We start from the raw sequence: 15,659 nt of genomic DNA, 5'->3' as shown, positions 1-15,659 counted from the left end.
AAATTGCTTGTTATGGGCTAACCGATCATTTTCAGTGGCACATAACCAATTAGGAGAGAAAAAAAGAAGCAAATCGCCACAGAGCTTTCATAAAAAGTTCAGTTTAATCAGGACTAAAATTCAAAATGAATAAAAAGTTGCTGCTTTTCAGGAGAGAAGCTGTTTTAAGTTCGGTAGGTGGGGATTGTATAGTTTGCATCACTGGGTTGTGATTTTAAGCCCCTGATGCATCCCTTTAAGAGGGTGAAATGCAGCCATGTCGAGCTTTTTATTCATTTTGAATTTTAGTGATGAACTTTTTATGAAAGCTGTGTGGCAATTTGCCTCTTTTTTCACTCCGTGCAGGATCTTGTAATTCACCTACTTACTTGTTTTCTTGGATGTAACCAATTAGTATAGCTGAAAATGACCAGTTCATGCCGAATGCAAAACTGCCTATTTTGGTGGCATTCTGGGGGCGGAGTCAGCATTTGGATGGTTAAGTGTTGATATTCAGTATAAAAGTCAGTCCTATCTTTATGGAGGAGTGGAATTCATCAAGTGGTATTATGGAATTAGCGTGCCCTAAATGATAAAAGCCAATTCTATACCTGTGGCCTTTTAGCATTTAGCACACGCTAATTCCTTTAATGCATATTAAGGTGCGTTAAGGCCATAATACTGCTTGATTAATTCCTGCATAATTCCAGTGGTGATCAGAATAATGCTGAGTGCTGCCAGCTGAATATCTACCCCTGTGTATTTCTTACGGATAGATGGGCAAAAAGCATACCAAAAATAAATCTCTACTTTGAAATGTCTTTGGTGTTGACTCCTAAGTATCCAAATGAAAATACAAATTAGCAGCTCAATATTCAAAGCTGGTTATCTGGGTAGCGGTATTTCCTACCTAAATAACTAGTGCTCACCGGACCTGGTTAGTAATTTTCAGCAGCATTATCCAGATAATCATGTTACTGCCTCGGCACTATCTGGATAATGCTGGGGTGGTCCGGGGGTAGAGCTGGCAGTTATCCAGGTACCATTAATATTTAACGCCGGTCCCCGGATAACTATCCAGCAGGGGCAGACTGACCATTGGAGCAAGAGCGACACAAAAGAGGCAGGTGATCCACAAACCGTAATAGTAGAAGACAACAATGGATCGAGAAGGGATGAAGACGAGCAAGCTTAAAAATAGCCTAGTGTGGCCACGTTTTGCCTATGATAGGCTGCTTCAGCAACTAAAGGGGATTCTTAAAAGCACACTTTCCCTCAGTGGAGGTAAGGACTGCTGGCATCAGCCACAGCACTCCTTCCCAGTAAACAATTGCTTATTGGAACAACATGGCAGTGCCTAAGGGCCAACAGCAGTAGGGGGCCCACTCTCCCCTCGTCTCCATTTAGTTTAATCACTTTTGATAGGTGGTTAAGGGCCCATGACCCTTATTGCCCTGGGGCTCAGATCACTGTTAGTTCACCCCTGCTATCCGGACAAGTTAGGACAACAAAACTGACTTGTCTGGATAGTTATCTGGCAGTGCCCCTGATAACTTCCCATGACCTTATATCCAGATATTCAGTGCCGGTGGCCAGTTACTCCCCAGCGCCAAATATCAGGGTGTAGGTTTCAATGCTGTAATCAGCGTTTGAATTCAACATTGACCCTGGTATTTATCAGGAGAAGGGAGGGGTTTTAATTAATAAAGTCCATTCTTGAGTAGGTTACACAGATTTTTAAATTGTGTAAACCTTCCAATCCTTCTGCCCCATCCCAGAGGTTGAAAGAGTTTTCAGAATTTTCGGGGGGGGGGGGGGGGGGGGGGGGGGGGCTTGACACTCACCCAGAGCAGTCATCGTTTAAAGTCAAGCGCCAGCCCTGGCACTACCTGTTGTAGAGCCGTTGAGTTTATATAGGAGCAGCGACCACCTCAACACTCTCCATTTAGGCTTATGGCTGCTGTTTAGTAGGCCTAAATTAAATGGCCTTCTAAATGAATATTTCCAGTGCCCCCCTCCACCCCTCTCTTAATCTGGCCCCTTTTTATGCAGAAAATATCTGGATAATTGGTAAGTTATTGAAAGCAATGGAAGTAAAACCCGGCTAGCTCAATCCGTCCTCCTTTTTCTGGAGCCATATGGTAATCCTACTGGTAATAGCCATCTAAATTTTAAAAGTAGATGGATAGGCAAGGTTTACAATTGCTCTAAATATCAGGTCTTTGTAATTGCCAACATCAGAGACCTAATTCCAGGCTTCTTTGGGTCCTGCGGACATGCCAGATATATCCAACTGAAGAAGTTGACTGACTTATGCTTTTATACTGTGTAAAACTTTTCTCTATAGGGGATATGTATCTCAGGACAACCTTTGAACTCAGAAAGAAGAATTTCAGTTCTGCTCTTCCATATACATCCCTCTCCTCTTTTCCTTTTTTTTTCTAGCATTCTTGCACTCTGCCGTTGCAGAGGTCCCAGGAGCTCTAGACAATAAGAGTACAGCATTTGCTCCAGCGCCCCAAACATACGACTTCAAAACAGAGATCAAAAGGTAAAGAACTAAAAATGTATGGGACTGGTTTCATAGCTGGAACAGAGATATCTCTCTCTATATAAAAGGCACCACCAACGTTCTAAATGAAGCCTCCAGCCGGAAGTGGTGTAGATATCCTGTTTCCCCATGAGTGTCTGCCCCACCCTCACTCTCTCTGTAACACAGCTCCTGAGTCCTGACAAATATAAACAGTGAAGGAAAACACAGCAGGAATCCTGTATAATTTCCAAACACTGCTCTCCGAAACTGGGAGGGGGGAGGAAGGGGAGAGAGGGCAGAGGGGAGGGACAGCAGAGGGGAGGGAGGGGAGGGGGGAGACTCTCACTCTCTCTCAAACGTGCACACTCTGATAAAAACCTTGCTAGCGCCCGTTTCATTTGCATCAGAAACGGGCCTTTTTTTACTAGTTTCTTATATTGTGCTTCTCCCTGTTCCCCCCCCCCCCCCCCCCCCCCCAGCTTTCACACATACACATATACAAACACCAGCAGCAGTAGCACCACCATCCTTGCAGGCAGGAGGAGAGCTTCATGCTCCACATTTAGCTGTCTTGCACTTCTGTGGTCTTTCTCATTGCTTCATGCTTTGTACTATGCAGTAGAGATGGGCAGTCGTTTGCCGATAATAGTGCACACTCTTCTCAAAGAATGTGCACTACGTGCAAAGAGGGTAAACACTTGCCCAGTAGTGCATGCATGCATGATGGTTCGTTCATTCACACACACTATCGGGAAGAGTGTTGTAATCTTGTTCTGCTCTCCCAGCCTTCGCCTATAGCAGTCCCGGCCTTACATTCAAATACAATGTACTTTCAGAGGGTTTTTCCTCATTTGTCATCTACCAAACCGAGTAAGGTGTCTGGCTTAGAGTGGGCCCGCCAGCAACTTAGGCCACCTCCTATCCTTCCCCAAGGTCCACAGTGAGCTCAGAATTGTAACAATTCACAGATAGAGTTGGGCCACAGCCCCCCTCCCAACCCCAATGGGGAAAGTGCACTGGAATGCACACAGACAGGCCCTCCTCTTCTTGTTGCTATCAAGGTTCACTGTAATTCCTGAATTATAGGTAGCATAGTTCCAGTGGCGTTCCTTCGGGGGCTGACACCCAGGGCGGATCGCCGATGCGCCCTGCCCCCCGGGTGCAGCGCTCCCCCCCCCCGAAACAGCGTGACGCCCCCTCCCCCCGGCGAAAAAAAACTCGATCCCCCGGCGAAACCCCCACCCGGGTGCACGCCGCTGGAGGGGGGGTGCCGCGCGTCTGCCGGCTCTTCGTTTTCATGCTCCCTCTGCCCCGGAACAGGAAGTAACCTGTTCCGGGGCAGAGGGAGCATGAAAACGAAGAGCCGACAGGCGCGCGGCACCTCCCCAGCGGCGTGCACCCGGGGTGGACCGCCCCCACCGCCCCCCCCCCCCTTGGTACGCCACTGCATAGTTCTCTTCCTTCCCTTTCAAACACAGTTCATGAACACACAAAGCAATTACAATGTTCTCTGTTTCAACCCTTTTCCCTTCACCCTCCTCTCAATCTCTACACAGAGGCTGAAGGTGACGCCCACCCTTTCCTTATCAGCACTAACACCTGGTAACCTCCCACTCAGGTCAGGGCTGAAACAATTATTTGGTGTTTATCCTCTGGCTGTAAAAACCTCCTCCTCCCTTGGGAACCAAGGCAGAGAACCAGACACAAAGAGCCCTTTCAATTGTTCACCTTTTCTCTTGGCCAGGGCAGAAATGTCCATATGTCTCCACACCTTCCCCTCTCTCCAACTCCCCTCTTTCCTCTTGTTTGCCAGTCCATGGGCTCCTCCCTGGGGCCCCCCAGCTGCCTCATATCCTCATGATTAGGCTTCCCCAGCCCATCCCCCTTTCCACCAGTAGGATCTTGGGAATTGTAGTATGGGGAACGCCTCTTAGACCTGTCAGGTGACCTTTCTAAGGGCTGCTGGGAATTGTAGTCTTTTGGCCTCTCTGGAGAGGGAGAGAAACTGCTCTCTCTGAGAGGAGCACGATTTCTGTACCAGAACCTTCTAATTCTGCACTCACATGAAGTTTCACGGTAAAAACTGCCCCCACTTCCTTCCTCCTGCTTCTTTACTCTTCCTCCTGTACCCTTCACAGTGTGTACCTTTTAAGAGTGCAACCTCGTTCACATAGTTACAGCTCTCGGGCTGGTCTTGAGCACCTCTCCTACTTGCCAGGAAAAGTGTGGGGGAAGCCTTATTGTTGAGAGGATAAGAAGGGGACCGTCTGAGTAGAAGTCAATGGCATTCTTCAATTTTTGTTTCCACAGTGGTCGTTTCAGTGTTGTAAGACAATGCAGGGAGAAGTCGAGTGGAAGGGTGCTTGTTATTAAAATGATCCCTTATAAACCAGAGAATAAGCAATCCACTCTCACAGAGTATCTTGTCTTGAAGAAACTCCATCACACCAATATAGTGCAACTACATGGGGCCTACGTGAGCCCCCGGCAACTAGTACTGGTCCTGGAGCTTTGCGAGGGGAAGGAGCTGCTGTATCGTTTGGCTGAAGGGTAAGATGACTTTCCATTTTATCTGATTGTCTTATTTTTTTAGTGGAGAAACATGGTGAATGGAGGTAGACTGAATGAAATTATTTCACATTTTGGATTAATGATTTAAGGATTTCTAGGTCCCAATATTCGAAGTTGAGCTATATGTTTGCTGGCAAGCGGCGAATGTATAATTCGATTATCTGTATATTTCCAGTTATTATACAGATAAAATGTGGCCGTTTTAATCATTAAAAGCTCTTTTGCAAAGCTGCGCTAGCAATTCCAGCGAAGTAAATAAGACAAAGCCCATTCAATTCCTATGGGCTTCGTTGCATTTGCCGCACCAGAATCACTAGCATGGCTTTGTAAAAGAAGCGCTAAATGGCCAGAGTTTATCCAACTAATAAGGGGCTGGCTGTGGGGAGGAATAAAGGTGAATCAATCACTTATCCAATTAGTAGTAATATTCAGCTGATGAATGGATTAAGTTACCTACTTAATTTAGGCCTGACAAATAACAGGTCTACATTAAACAGATATGGCCCAATATTCAAAAAAAGCTGAGCTCCCAAATTTGTACTCAAGTTAAGTGCCTAAATGTGTGCTCTATTTTCTGCCAAACTTAACAGAATAAGTTTTCAGCTGAAAATTCACCTTAACTTGGGAGCCTAGAAGTTGTACTTATAAAATTAGGCCTGCCGTTCATTTGCCTAGATTTTCTGAACCTAATTTATAACCCTAATCTGAAAATCATTACTAAGCTCCAAAGTTTTCCCCTCCCTAAATCCACCCCCTGCTGCCCCTCACCAGTGCTGTAGCGAGGGCAGCTGACACCCGTGGCGGGTCGCCGCTGCGCACCCCCCCCCCCCGGGTGCAGCACGGTGCACCCTCCCCCCTCTGGAGCGCACCCCCCCCCCCCCGAAGCGCATACTTACATAGGAAAGCGGCGAGGGATGGACGGGAGGGACGAACTGCCCCGAGTGCATGTCGCTGGGAGCTGCTTCGGCTCCGCTGGTTCCCTGCTCTCTCTGCCCCGGAACAGGAAGTAACCTGTTCCGGGGCAGAGGGAGCAGGGAACCAGTGGAGCCGACACCCCCCCCCCCCCCCAGCGGCGTGCACCCGGGGCGAACCCCACCCCCACCCCCCTTCCTACGCCACTGCCCCTCACCCTTTTATGCTCCTAAATTTAGGAGTTTAGGGGGTCTTTTACTAAACTGCGGTAGCGTTTTCAGGTCACAGTAGAATAAACACCAAGACAACCATTATATTCCTATGGGAGTCTCGGCATTTACCGCCAGCTGATTTCTACCAGGAGCTAAAAATGCTACTGCGGCTTAGTAAAAGATCCCTTTAGTGAAATTTTAAGTATAAAGTTACACACTCAATACTAGTACATTTTCTCAGAGGCTAATTTAGGAGCATAACCCTGAGTAGCAAAACTCGTTTGAATATTGAGCCCATAGTCACTGCTGCGGTCACTGTTTACACTTATGTTGAGTGTCACTACTTGAATGGATAGTGCCACTAAATATCCATTTTAAGTGCTGGGGCCAGTGTTTACCTTTAAATGGTGACTCCTCTGGCTGTTTCCCCTCCACTTGCTCTCTGCACTTTCTTTCTTATTCTGCTTCATTATATGAATTGAATGCATCTTGCTTTGGTTGCTTATCTGCCTGTTTTCTACCATTTCCTACACCTCACTTTCTTTTGGGTATTTCACACATTCATTTATTTTTCATATTTCATTTTCTCTGACCCGATCATTTCCTCTGTTCCTTTGTACTCCAGTGCAGTTGGGACCAGCATTGGGATCTGGGACCACGAGCTTTCCTTTTCAACCACCTCTCCTGTCCCTGCCTTCCGATCATTTCAGCAACAGTCCTTAGACAGAGGGCTATGCACTGGGGCTGTTTCCAGAGCCTTGTAATCATGAACCTTGAATATAGCAATTTTCACCGTTATCCCCGCCCCCCTGCCTTCCCAAGCCAATGAACACTACCTACATAGTGTCCTTCAATTTAGCAATTTTCACACCCACTACCCCTCCTCCCACCTGCCCCGAGACAGCGAACACTACCTCTGCAGTATCCCTGAATGTACCAATTATGTGTCACCCCCCCCCCCCCCCAAGCCATTGAACACTACCGCCTTACTATCCCAATGCAAAGTAACTCTGGGAGTAGAAGGCTTGATGTGGGGGATCAAACAGGGACCTTTTTGCATTGTGGTGCACAACACGTGCCACCTGAGCCACTAGGACCCATCCTCTGTCATTTTTCATAGGTATAGCTCCTTTCTTATCCAACACTTTCTACTCTTTGTCATTTCGTAAACAACTTACTGACATTTAGCGCAGTGGTATTCACAGATGGTATTCACTGATGGTCTTCAAGGGCCACAAAAGAATCAGGTTTTCATGGTATTTCAAATGAATATAGAGGAGATAGATTTGAGTGCATATTACATCAAATCTGTCTCGATACATATTCATTAATTATGTCCTGAAAACCTGAACCATCTGTAGCCCTCAAGGACTGTAAGTGAGTGGAGGAGTGGCCTAGTGGTTAGGGTGGTGGACTTTGGTCCCGGGGAACTGAGGAACTGAGTTTGATTCCCACTTCAGCCACAGGCAGCTCCTTGTGACTCTGGGCAAGTCACTTAACCCTCCATTGCCCTGTGTAAGCCGCATTGAGCCTGCCATGAGTGGGAAAGCGCAGGGTTACAAATGTAACACAAGTAAAATAGATACTATTGGAGATTCTACGTGGAATGTTGCTACTATTGGAGATTCTACATGGAATGTTAATGTTGCTATTCCACTAGCAACATTCCATGTAGAAGCCTGCCCTTGCAGCCGCGCAGGCTTCTGTTTCTGTGAGTCTGACGTCCTGCACGTATGTGCAGGACGTCAGACTCACAGAAGCAGAAGCCTGCGCGGCCACATTGGTGATCTGCAAGGGCCGACTTCTACATGGCATGTTGCCAGTGGAGGAGTAGCCTAGTCATTAGGGTGGTGGACCTTGGTCCTGGGGAACTGAGGAACTGAGTTTGATTCCCACTTCAGGCACAGGCAGCTCCTTGTGACTCTGGGCAAGTCACTTAACCCTCCATTGCCCCATGTAAGCCGCATTGAGCCTGCCATGAGTGGGAAAGTGCGGGGTACAAATGTAACAAAAAAAATACCACTGATCATACATATTCCCAGTCATATTCAAACAAACCATAGGTAATCTCAGTTTAAAAAAATAAAACAACTTATTGAAACTCAACCATTGCCACCAATTTCACGCTTATGCTTTATATTCCAAACACTTGCAAAGGAATACTAGCAGCAGTTTTCCAATTGTCTGTCATTCAAAAGGATGAAAGTCAGTCCAGTACTTACCAAACAGTGAGAGACTTGAAAGGCAAACATTTATAAAGAGCCACACTGATGTGTCATATGATCTGCATCATACACTGGCAGAAGACTTTTCCAGAGCTTTCAAAGAAAACTGTTGTGCTTGGATAGCGTTTTCTCACATGCTTCCTCAACTGGAGCACTTCATTTTTGGTTTTTGGATATCATAGGAAAAGAACGGTATGCTGGACAGCTCTGCTGCCTCTGTGTGGTTCTTAGCGTGTTTTTGCTAAATCCAAGCTTTTCATGTCTTCATCCTTCTCATTCTCACCAGGTAGGCCTTTTTTGGGGCAAAATGTCATTTGCCAATAATAGTGCACACTTTTCTTAGAGTGTGCAATACGTGCAAAGAGGGTGGGCGCTTCTTAAAGAGTGCGCACACTTGCCCAGTAGTGCAAGTTTTCTTTGTTTTCATCTGAGTCACTCAACTTGACACATGATCTATCTTTAGCTTTTCTGGTAACATTTGATGTTTGTAGTTCAGTCACATTTTGTCTTTTGCTACGTATTTTCCGCATTTGGAAAAAACTATCATTGAATTTTACATCAATTATTTTCAAACTATAGCTGAAATGCAGGTCAGGAGTTTCAAATAGTACTCACAAATTGTCACAAGAATAACTGCAAGCATTTGGATGAAATCAACACTGTCTCATTGTGTGGCTTCCATACAAAGATGTGCCATAAGCAATTCTGGCCTAGCAGCAAAGGACCTCAACATTCCTGACCTGCAAAACTGAGCCCATTAATGGGACCTCAACAATCAACTGCTCTCATGCTGGTGACAAGGCCTTGATGGCACAGTGCTCTGTTGCTTTGATGTCTTCATCAGAGGACAGACTCCAAATAAGGGTCTCAAGCAGCTTGGCTGCTGAATTGAAACATAGATAACAAGTTGAAGCACCAGTGTCAATGACATTCCTTGGGGGGGGGGGCGGTAGGTGCGGTCCGCCCCGGGTGCACGCCGCTGGGGGGGTGCCGCGCGCGCCTGTCCTCCGTTGTTCCATGCTTCTTCTCTGCCCCAGAACTGTGCACCCGGGGGGGAGGGTTCCTTCGCGGGGTGTCCTTTTGCCGGGGGGGGGGGGGGTCCACGCTGCATCGGGGGGGGGGGGCGTTGCACCTGGGGGGTGGGGCGCATTGGTGATCCGCCCCGGGTGTTAGCCCCCCCTAGGAACGCCACTGACCAGTGTCATGGCACTTTTTATTGGCATACAACCCTAAAGGTTTGAATATGATTGAACTGTCATAGTCTGTAAAGGGACCGATATTAAGAACAACCCAGCCTCTAAAACTGAGGTCAGTCCATACTAGTCTCCCAAAGGTCATATCCTGGACTTCATAGAGCACCACTGCACAACCTGTCTGGATGTTAGGCTCTTTACAACAACTACACCAATCTCATTATTCAGAACAGAATTAGATTGATCATGAAGACATTCAGCCTAGAAGTTAGGCACCAATTCTCTAACAGCAATTATGCACTTAATTGCCATTGCATCCTCCCATTTCATCCTCCCACTCTCCCGGATGTAAGGGCGTACTATTGTCTTTCCCGCCCCTTTCACAGTATTTTAAACCTGCACTTCACAGTTCTCTTCCTGCCGCTATATTTTCTGATATGTTCACATTTTTGCTGACCTTTCTTTTCCTTCAAAATGACGTCTAATCCATGGTTTATCCTTTTTGCTACCTTACTTTTATCTTGCCTCTTTTGGAGCTCCCACTGCCTGAATGCCTTTACTCCAAGGACTTTCCTGATCGAATCGTCAATCCCAGTCCACATTACATTACGTCGAGAAGTAAACTGTCATACTCGTGCATGACCACAGATGCGCTTCCTTTCTGCCCTATCCCCCTCGACTGTTCTTCCCAATAACCCTGGTAGATGTCTCTCTATCGGCCTCCTAAATTGTAGATCAATCCACACAAAAATCAATTCTGGTCGCCGCATCTCAAGAAAGATATAGTAGAATTGGAAAAGGTGCAGCGAAGGGCGACTAAAATGATAGCGGGGATGGGACGACTTCCCTATGAAGAAAGACTAAGGAGGCTAGGGCTATTCAGCTTGGAGAAGAGACGGCTGAGGGGAGACATGATAGAGGTATATAAAATAATGAGTGGAGTGGAACAGGTGGATGTGAAGCGTCTGTTCACGCTTTCCAAAAATACTAGGACTAGGGGGCATGCGATTAAACTACAGTGTAGTAAATTTAAAACAAATCGGAGAAAAGTTTTCGTCACCCAACGTGTAATTAAACTCTGGAATTCATTGCCGGAAAATGTGGTGAAGGCGGTTAGCTTAGCAGAGTTTAAAAAGGGGTTGGACGGTTTCCTAAAGGACAAGTCCATAAACCGCTACTAAACGGACTTGGAAAAATCCAAAATCCCAGGAATAACATGTATAGAATGTTTGTACGTTTGGGAAGCTTGCCAGGTGCCCTTGGCCTGGATTGGCCGCTGTCGTGGACAAGATGCTGGGCTCGATGGACCCTTGGTCTTTTCCCAGTATGGCATTACTTATGTACTTATGTAGCGAGATCCAAGACACTATAGCTTCCTCTTCACTTGATCTTCTTTGCTGTACTGAAACCTGGATTCGGAATAGTGAAGAGACTTACCTATTTGAATCCCTTCTGATGAACTTTGAGGTTTCTTTCCTTCCTATATCAGTTGGGAAGGAAGATGGCCTTGCTATTTTCTGTTCCTCTGCTTTCCAAGTTACTGAACTTCCCTCCCCTCTTTCCTATTCAGAAGTACTTGCTATCCGCATTTCTGCCCCAATCCCCTTTACCATATTTCTCTTGTACTGCCCCCCCCCCCCCCCCGTCTCTCTCAGCAACTCAATTGGACCTTGTTCACCAAGCCCTACGTGATATTTCTGTTTGCTTTCCCAATGCCTTAATTCTTGGCAATTTCAACGTTCACGTTGATGTCCCCCAGGCATCCCGCTTTAATACTTTTCTCTCTCTCCTTTTTTACCTTGATCTCACCCAGTGGGCTTCTTGCCCTACTCACCAGGGTAGCCACACCCTAGATCTAGTTCTTGTCCCATCAGACTCTTATTACTCTCCCTCGAACTTTCTATACAAGCAAGTTCCATGATCTGATCACTTCCTAGTTACTTTTACAATTAACTTCCCAGTCCTTACAAACTCAATTACTGCTCTTCCTAAATGGTCTCGGCAATTGTCCCGTATAGATCCCTGTGAACTTCCCTCTAGTACCTTTTTGTTTTCCCCTGACTTTTCCTCTCTTAGTCTTGATCAAGCAACAGAGCTGCATTCTGTCCTTTCAAATACACTGAACCAACTTGCTCCACTGGTTCTGGTTCAGCATGTTTCCTCAAAATCTTCTAAACCCTGGTATCATAGTGGCCTTTGTCTTCTTAGATGCCAGCCCCAGAAAGCTGATCGATCCTTGAGGAAATCTAAATCACCAACCTCTTTGGCTGCGTATAAACCTAAGCTACGAGACTGCAACTTTAACCTTAGAAAAGCTAAGGGGAACTACTTGTCAGATAAGATATGTAGTGCCCCTAATCTTTCCAGGGAGTTATACTTAACTTTTCGTAATCTTACATCCCCATCCTATACTTCCCTCGTGCTTCAAACACCTACAGCTGAGACTCTTTTGCTTTATTTTCCACCAAAATCACAAGCCTTCTAAAAACTACCCCTGCTTCCTCACCCTCCTTTACAACCCTTCATCCTTCTCTGTCCATGTTGGATGTCACTTCTTCCCCTGTTGTTCCTTCCTCAACACCAGGTACTTCATCTTGGTCTTCCTTTCACCTTCAGACTTTGTCCTCACTTTCTGAGTTTCTCAATTAAAAAAAGCTCCAATCCTTGTAAAACACAGCTATCCGCCTTCTCTGTCATGCGCATCATTTCGATCACTCCTCCCCCTTCTTAAAGCAGCACCACTGGCTCCCTGTTGAATAACGAGTTGTGTTTAAACTTCTTGCTATCAAATTCAGAATAGGTATTCCATGTTATCTCTCTAGTCATACAGTTCCCCATTCACCTGCACATACTTTGCGCTCTCTCAACGATCACTGTCTCATTCTTCCTGGGCTGAAAAAGGCTAGATTGGAGTCCACCCGCCGCTGTGCCTTTTTCTTTGCTGTTCCCTTTCATTGGAACTCCCTCCCTAAAGAAATTAGGAGCTAGGCGTTGTTTGATAAATTTAAAGTTGCACTGAAGACTTGGCTTTTGGTACTGCTTAACCGAGATTTCCACTTTTCCCTGGTTTTGCCTCTTTCTTACCCAATCTAAGAATATCTTTCACCACCTTTCCTTTTTTTCCATCCCCCTAGCTCACTTCCATTCACCTTGTGTAACAGTCCAGTGCCTCACCTTAATCGTCAGTATTGTGTGGATGACTGTTATCTTTCCTATTTAAATATTGTTGTTCTTTTCTGTATGGATGGTTATTACCTTTCCTACCTAAATATTGTAGTTTCTTTCTGTCTTTCTGTAACTTTTTGATATTGTGTAAACTACTTTGATCTACTAGCTGGCAAAGGTGGTATAGCAAGCCCAAATATACCAAAACTAAACTAAACTATCGAACGCTAACATAAGTCGGCAGTCACGCATCTAACTATAAGCATGAGCACTAATGCCAGCTCAATGGCTGGTGTAAATGTTGACAGTTGTGCCTGTGACAGTATTCTATAACTTACATGGGCAACTGCAAGACGCGCACCTGATCCCCCCTTGTGCATGCCCCCTTTGCTATAGCATGGAGGTGCTAGGTTTATGCGTGCAACTGTAAATTAGTTCCAATTAATGCCAACTATCGGCCATTATTGGTAGCTAAAGCCAATTAACGCCTAATTGTTCAATGAAAGGATGTACATAACTGGCACTATTTTATAACTGTGCATGCAATTCTGTGCACTAGTCACAAAATATTGTACACAGGCTTATAGAATTTGGGGGTAATGGCATTAAGATATAAGTGTTGCCAGGTGGCGTAAAATTCCCAACCAAACTAATGCCAAAAAGTAGCTGAAAAAATGGTGACCCAATGTGGAGGTGAGGAGCAGAGGTGGGGGGGGGTCCGTCTATCCTGTGTGCTCTGCCTCTTCTTCCTCCATCACGTTTGGGGCTGCTGCTCAGCTGGCTAGCTCTCATTCTGCGTCCCCCCCCGCTCTCTGAGCCTGCCCAATATGTTGATGTTGACGTCCCATGACTCACCTACAGCAGTCTCTCCTATTGGATGGAACCCCAGAATGGCATTGGACAATGAGAGAAGCTATTGGAGCCCCAGAAATAGAGCTTGAACTAGAAATAGCAGCCTTGTTTGAATACCACCACCCCCCAAAAAAGCGTACAACACGCTAAAAGTAGCCCAAAGACCAGCAACTAGCAACCTCTGGGAAATTGCCCACTACCAACTTTAAAAACCAGCTCAAATGGCCGGATAAATAGCTGAAAAGTAGCTCTCCAGGTATTAGTTATGCTGTTATCAAACCCAGTATAGACTCCTACGTCAATGCTAGCCTGAAAGTGGGTCAGTTTGGTTCAGGTAGTCATCCTAATGGTCATCTCCATCTCAATAATGGGCAGGTCTGCTCGTAAAAGTTATTTTTAAAACTCTTAGGTTTTGTCTTATGTATCAAGTAAAAGTAAATTAAAAAACTTACTCAGACAGAACTGGTAAAAAATAGAGAGATGTCAGTGTGTAGCTGTCAAACTTCAAAGTCACCTCTCCTTCCTTCCAACCTATTATTTTGTACTTCTAGATGCAAATTAAAACTCAACTTGAGAAGTCACTATTATGGTGCTGCCAATCTGTGATACTGCTATGCTATGACAGTGATTTGTTGAAAGTCTATAATCATCTCTGTAAATAGCATATCCTCTCTTTTTGGTGTGCTCTGTATCTCCTTTGCATCAGTGTGCATTAATCATACTTCTTTCTTATTCAATTCCCAGCATAGTTACCACATCTTTTTTCCCTTTGTATTCACCACATGTTTTGAATGGTCTCCTTTAGCAATAATCCAAAACCAACATTTCAGCAATTGCCTGTAACAAGGGAATCTTTATTATGATGCTTATTTCAAGTTGATTTTACAATTTTTCTTGTGTGGCACTTGGGCATTAATGTCAAGCGAAGATAAGTGGAGAAAAAAGCCTCTCACAGATGGTGTTCTCAGCAAATTCTTTATTCAAAATGATAAACAAAAGACGACCCGACACGAGTCGTGTTTCGGCCCTACTGGCCTGCGTCAGGGGTCTATAAACGAATAAATAAACAAAAACAATCAAAACTACAAATTATAAATCCAGAAAAATGTACAATAAAAAATCAAATAAATGTAAAACCAATAATACAAGTTATAAATCCAAAGTAATTGTTAAAATAGACAATAATAATAATACAAACCATTAAAACCATATAAACTGAAAAAACATACCTTGAAATTTTGTAGTATATTTTCCTAGAGCAGTTAAATTGTAGCCAAACTCCTATGCTGTGTATTATCTATGTGGACATAAAAAATACATATAAATTTTTTTTTTTTGTTAAAATGTACTTAATGCGTGATGTGGAGGGGCATAATTGAACGGGGTGCCCAAGTTTTCCTGAGGGCGTCCTCGCAGGACGTCCCCGCGAAGGGGCGGGGAAGCTCGTATTATTGAAACAAGATGAGCTTCCATCTTTCATTTCGATAATACGGTTGGGGACGCCCAAATCTCAACATTTAGGTCGACCTTAGAGATGGTCGACCTAAATGTTTATTTATTTATTTATTTGTTTGTTGCATTTGTATCCCACATTTTCCTACCTTTTTGCAGGCTCAATGTGGCTTACAATGTTCGGTTATGGCATTCGCCATTCCAGAGTAGAAAGTTACATTTGGAGTTGTATAGAGAAAAGGATAATAGGCATAGAAAGAGAGCAGTTTTTTGAGATGGTCGACCTTAGTTGTCCACGGTTTTCAGCCATGATGGAAACCGAGGACGCCCATCTCAAAACGACCAAATCCAACTCATTTGGTCATGGCAGGAGCCAGCATTCGTAGTGCACTGGTCCCCCTTGTGACAAGGCTACAGCCCAGTTGTACAAAATGAAGCAGCAAAACCCTGAACTACATCTCCCAGAATGCATTGCCAGTCCCAGCAGGGGGAGCCCAGGGGATAGGCAAACTGGCCATATACCATCTCTGACCACAAGAGGGAGGAAGAAGGAAGAAGCCCAGTT

The 15,659-nt window shown here is 45.1% G+C and overlaps 1 protein-coding gene across 1 annotated transcript in view; it reads left to right on the top strand.

Moving 5' to 3' along the window:
• The window catches only part of OBSCN (obscurin, cytoskeletal calmodulin and titin-interacting RhoGEF), a 472,877-nt gene that overhangs the window by 442,441 nt on the left and 14,777 nt on the right, over positions 1–15,659 (top strand). The window contains exons 92-93 of the mRNA XM_030197417.1: positions 2,425–2,530; positions 4,823–5,062. Coding sequence (XP_030053277.1) covers positions 2,425–2,530; positions 4,823–5,062 — 346 coding nt within the window. The remainder of the gene's footprint in view (positions 1–2,424; positions 2,531–4,822; positions 5,063–15,659) is intronic.

This window comes from Microcaecilia unicolor, chromosome 1 (genome assembly GCF_901765095.1).
Source record: "Microcaecilia unicolor chromosome 1, aMicUni1.1, whole genome shotgun sequence".
Classification (NCBI taxonomy): domain Eukaryota; kingdom Metazoa; phylum Chordata; class Amphibia; order Gymnophiona; family Siphonopidae; genus Microcaecilia; species Microcaecilia unicolor.
This window is presented reverse-complemented; position numbering and strand designations above follow the sequence as displayed.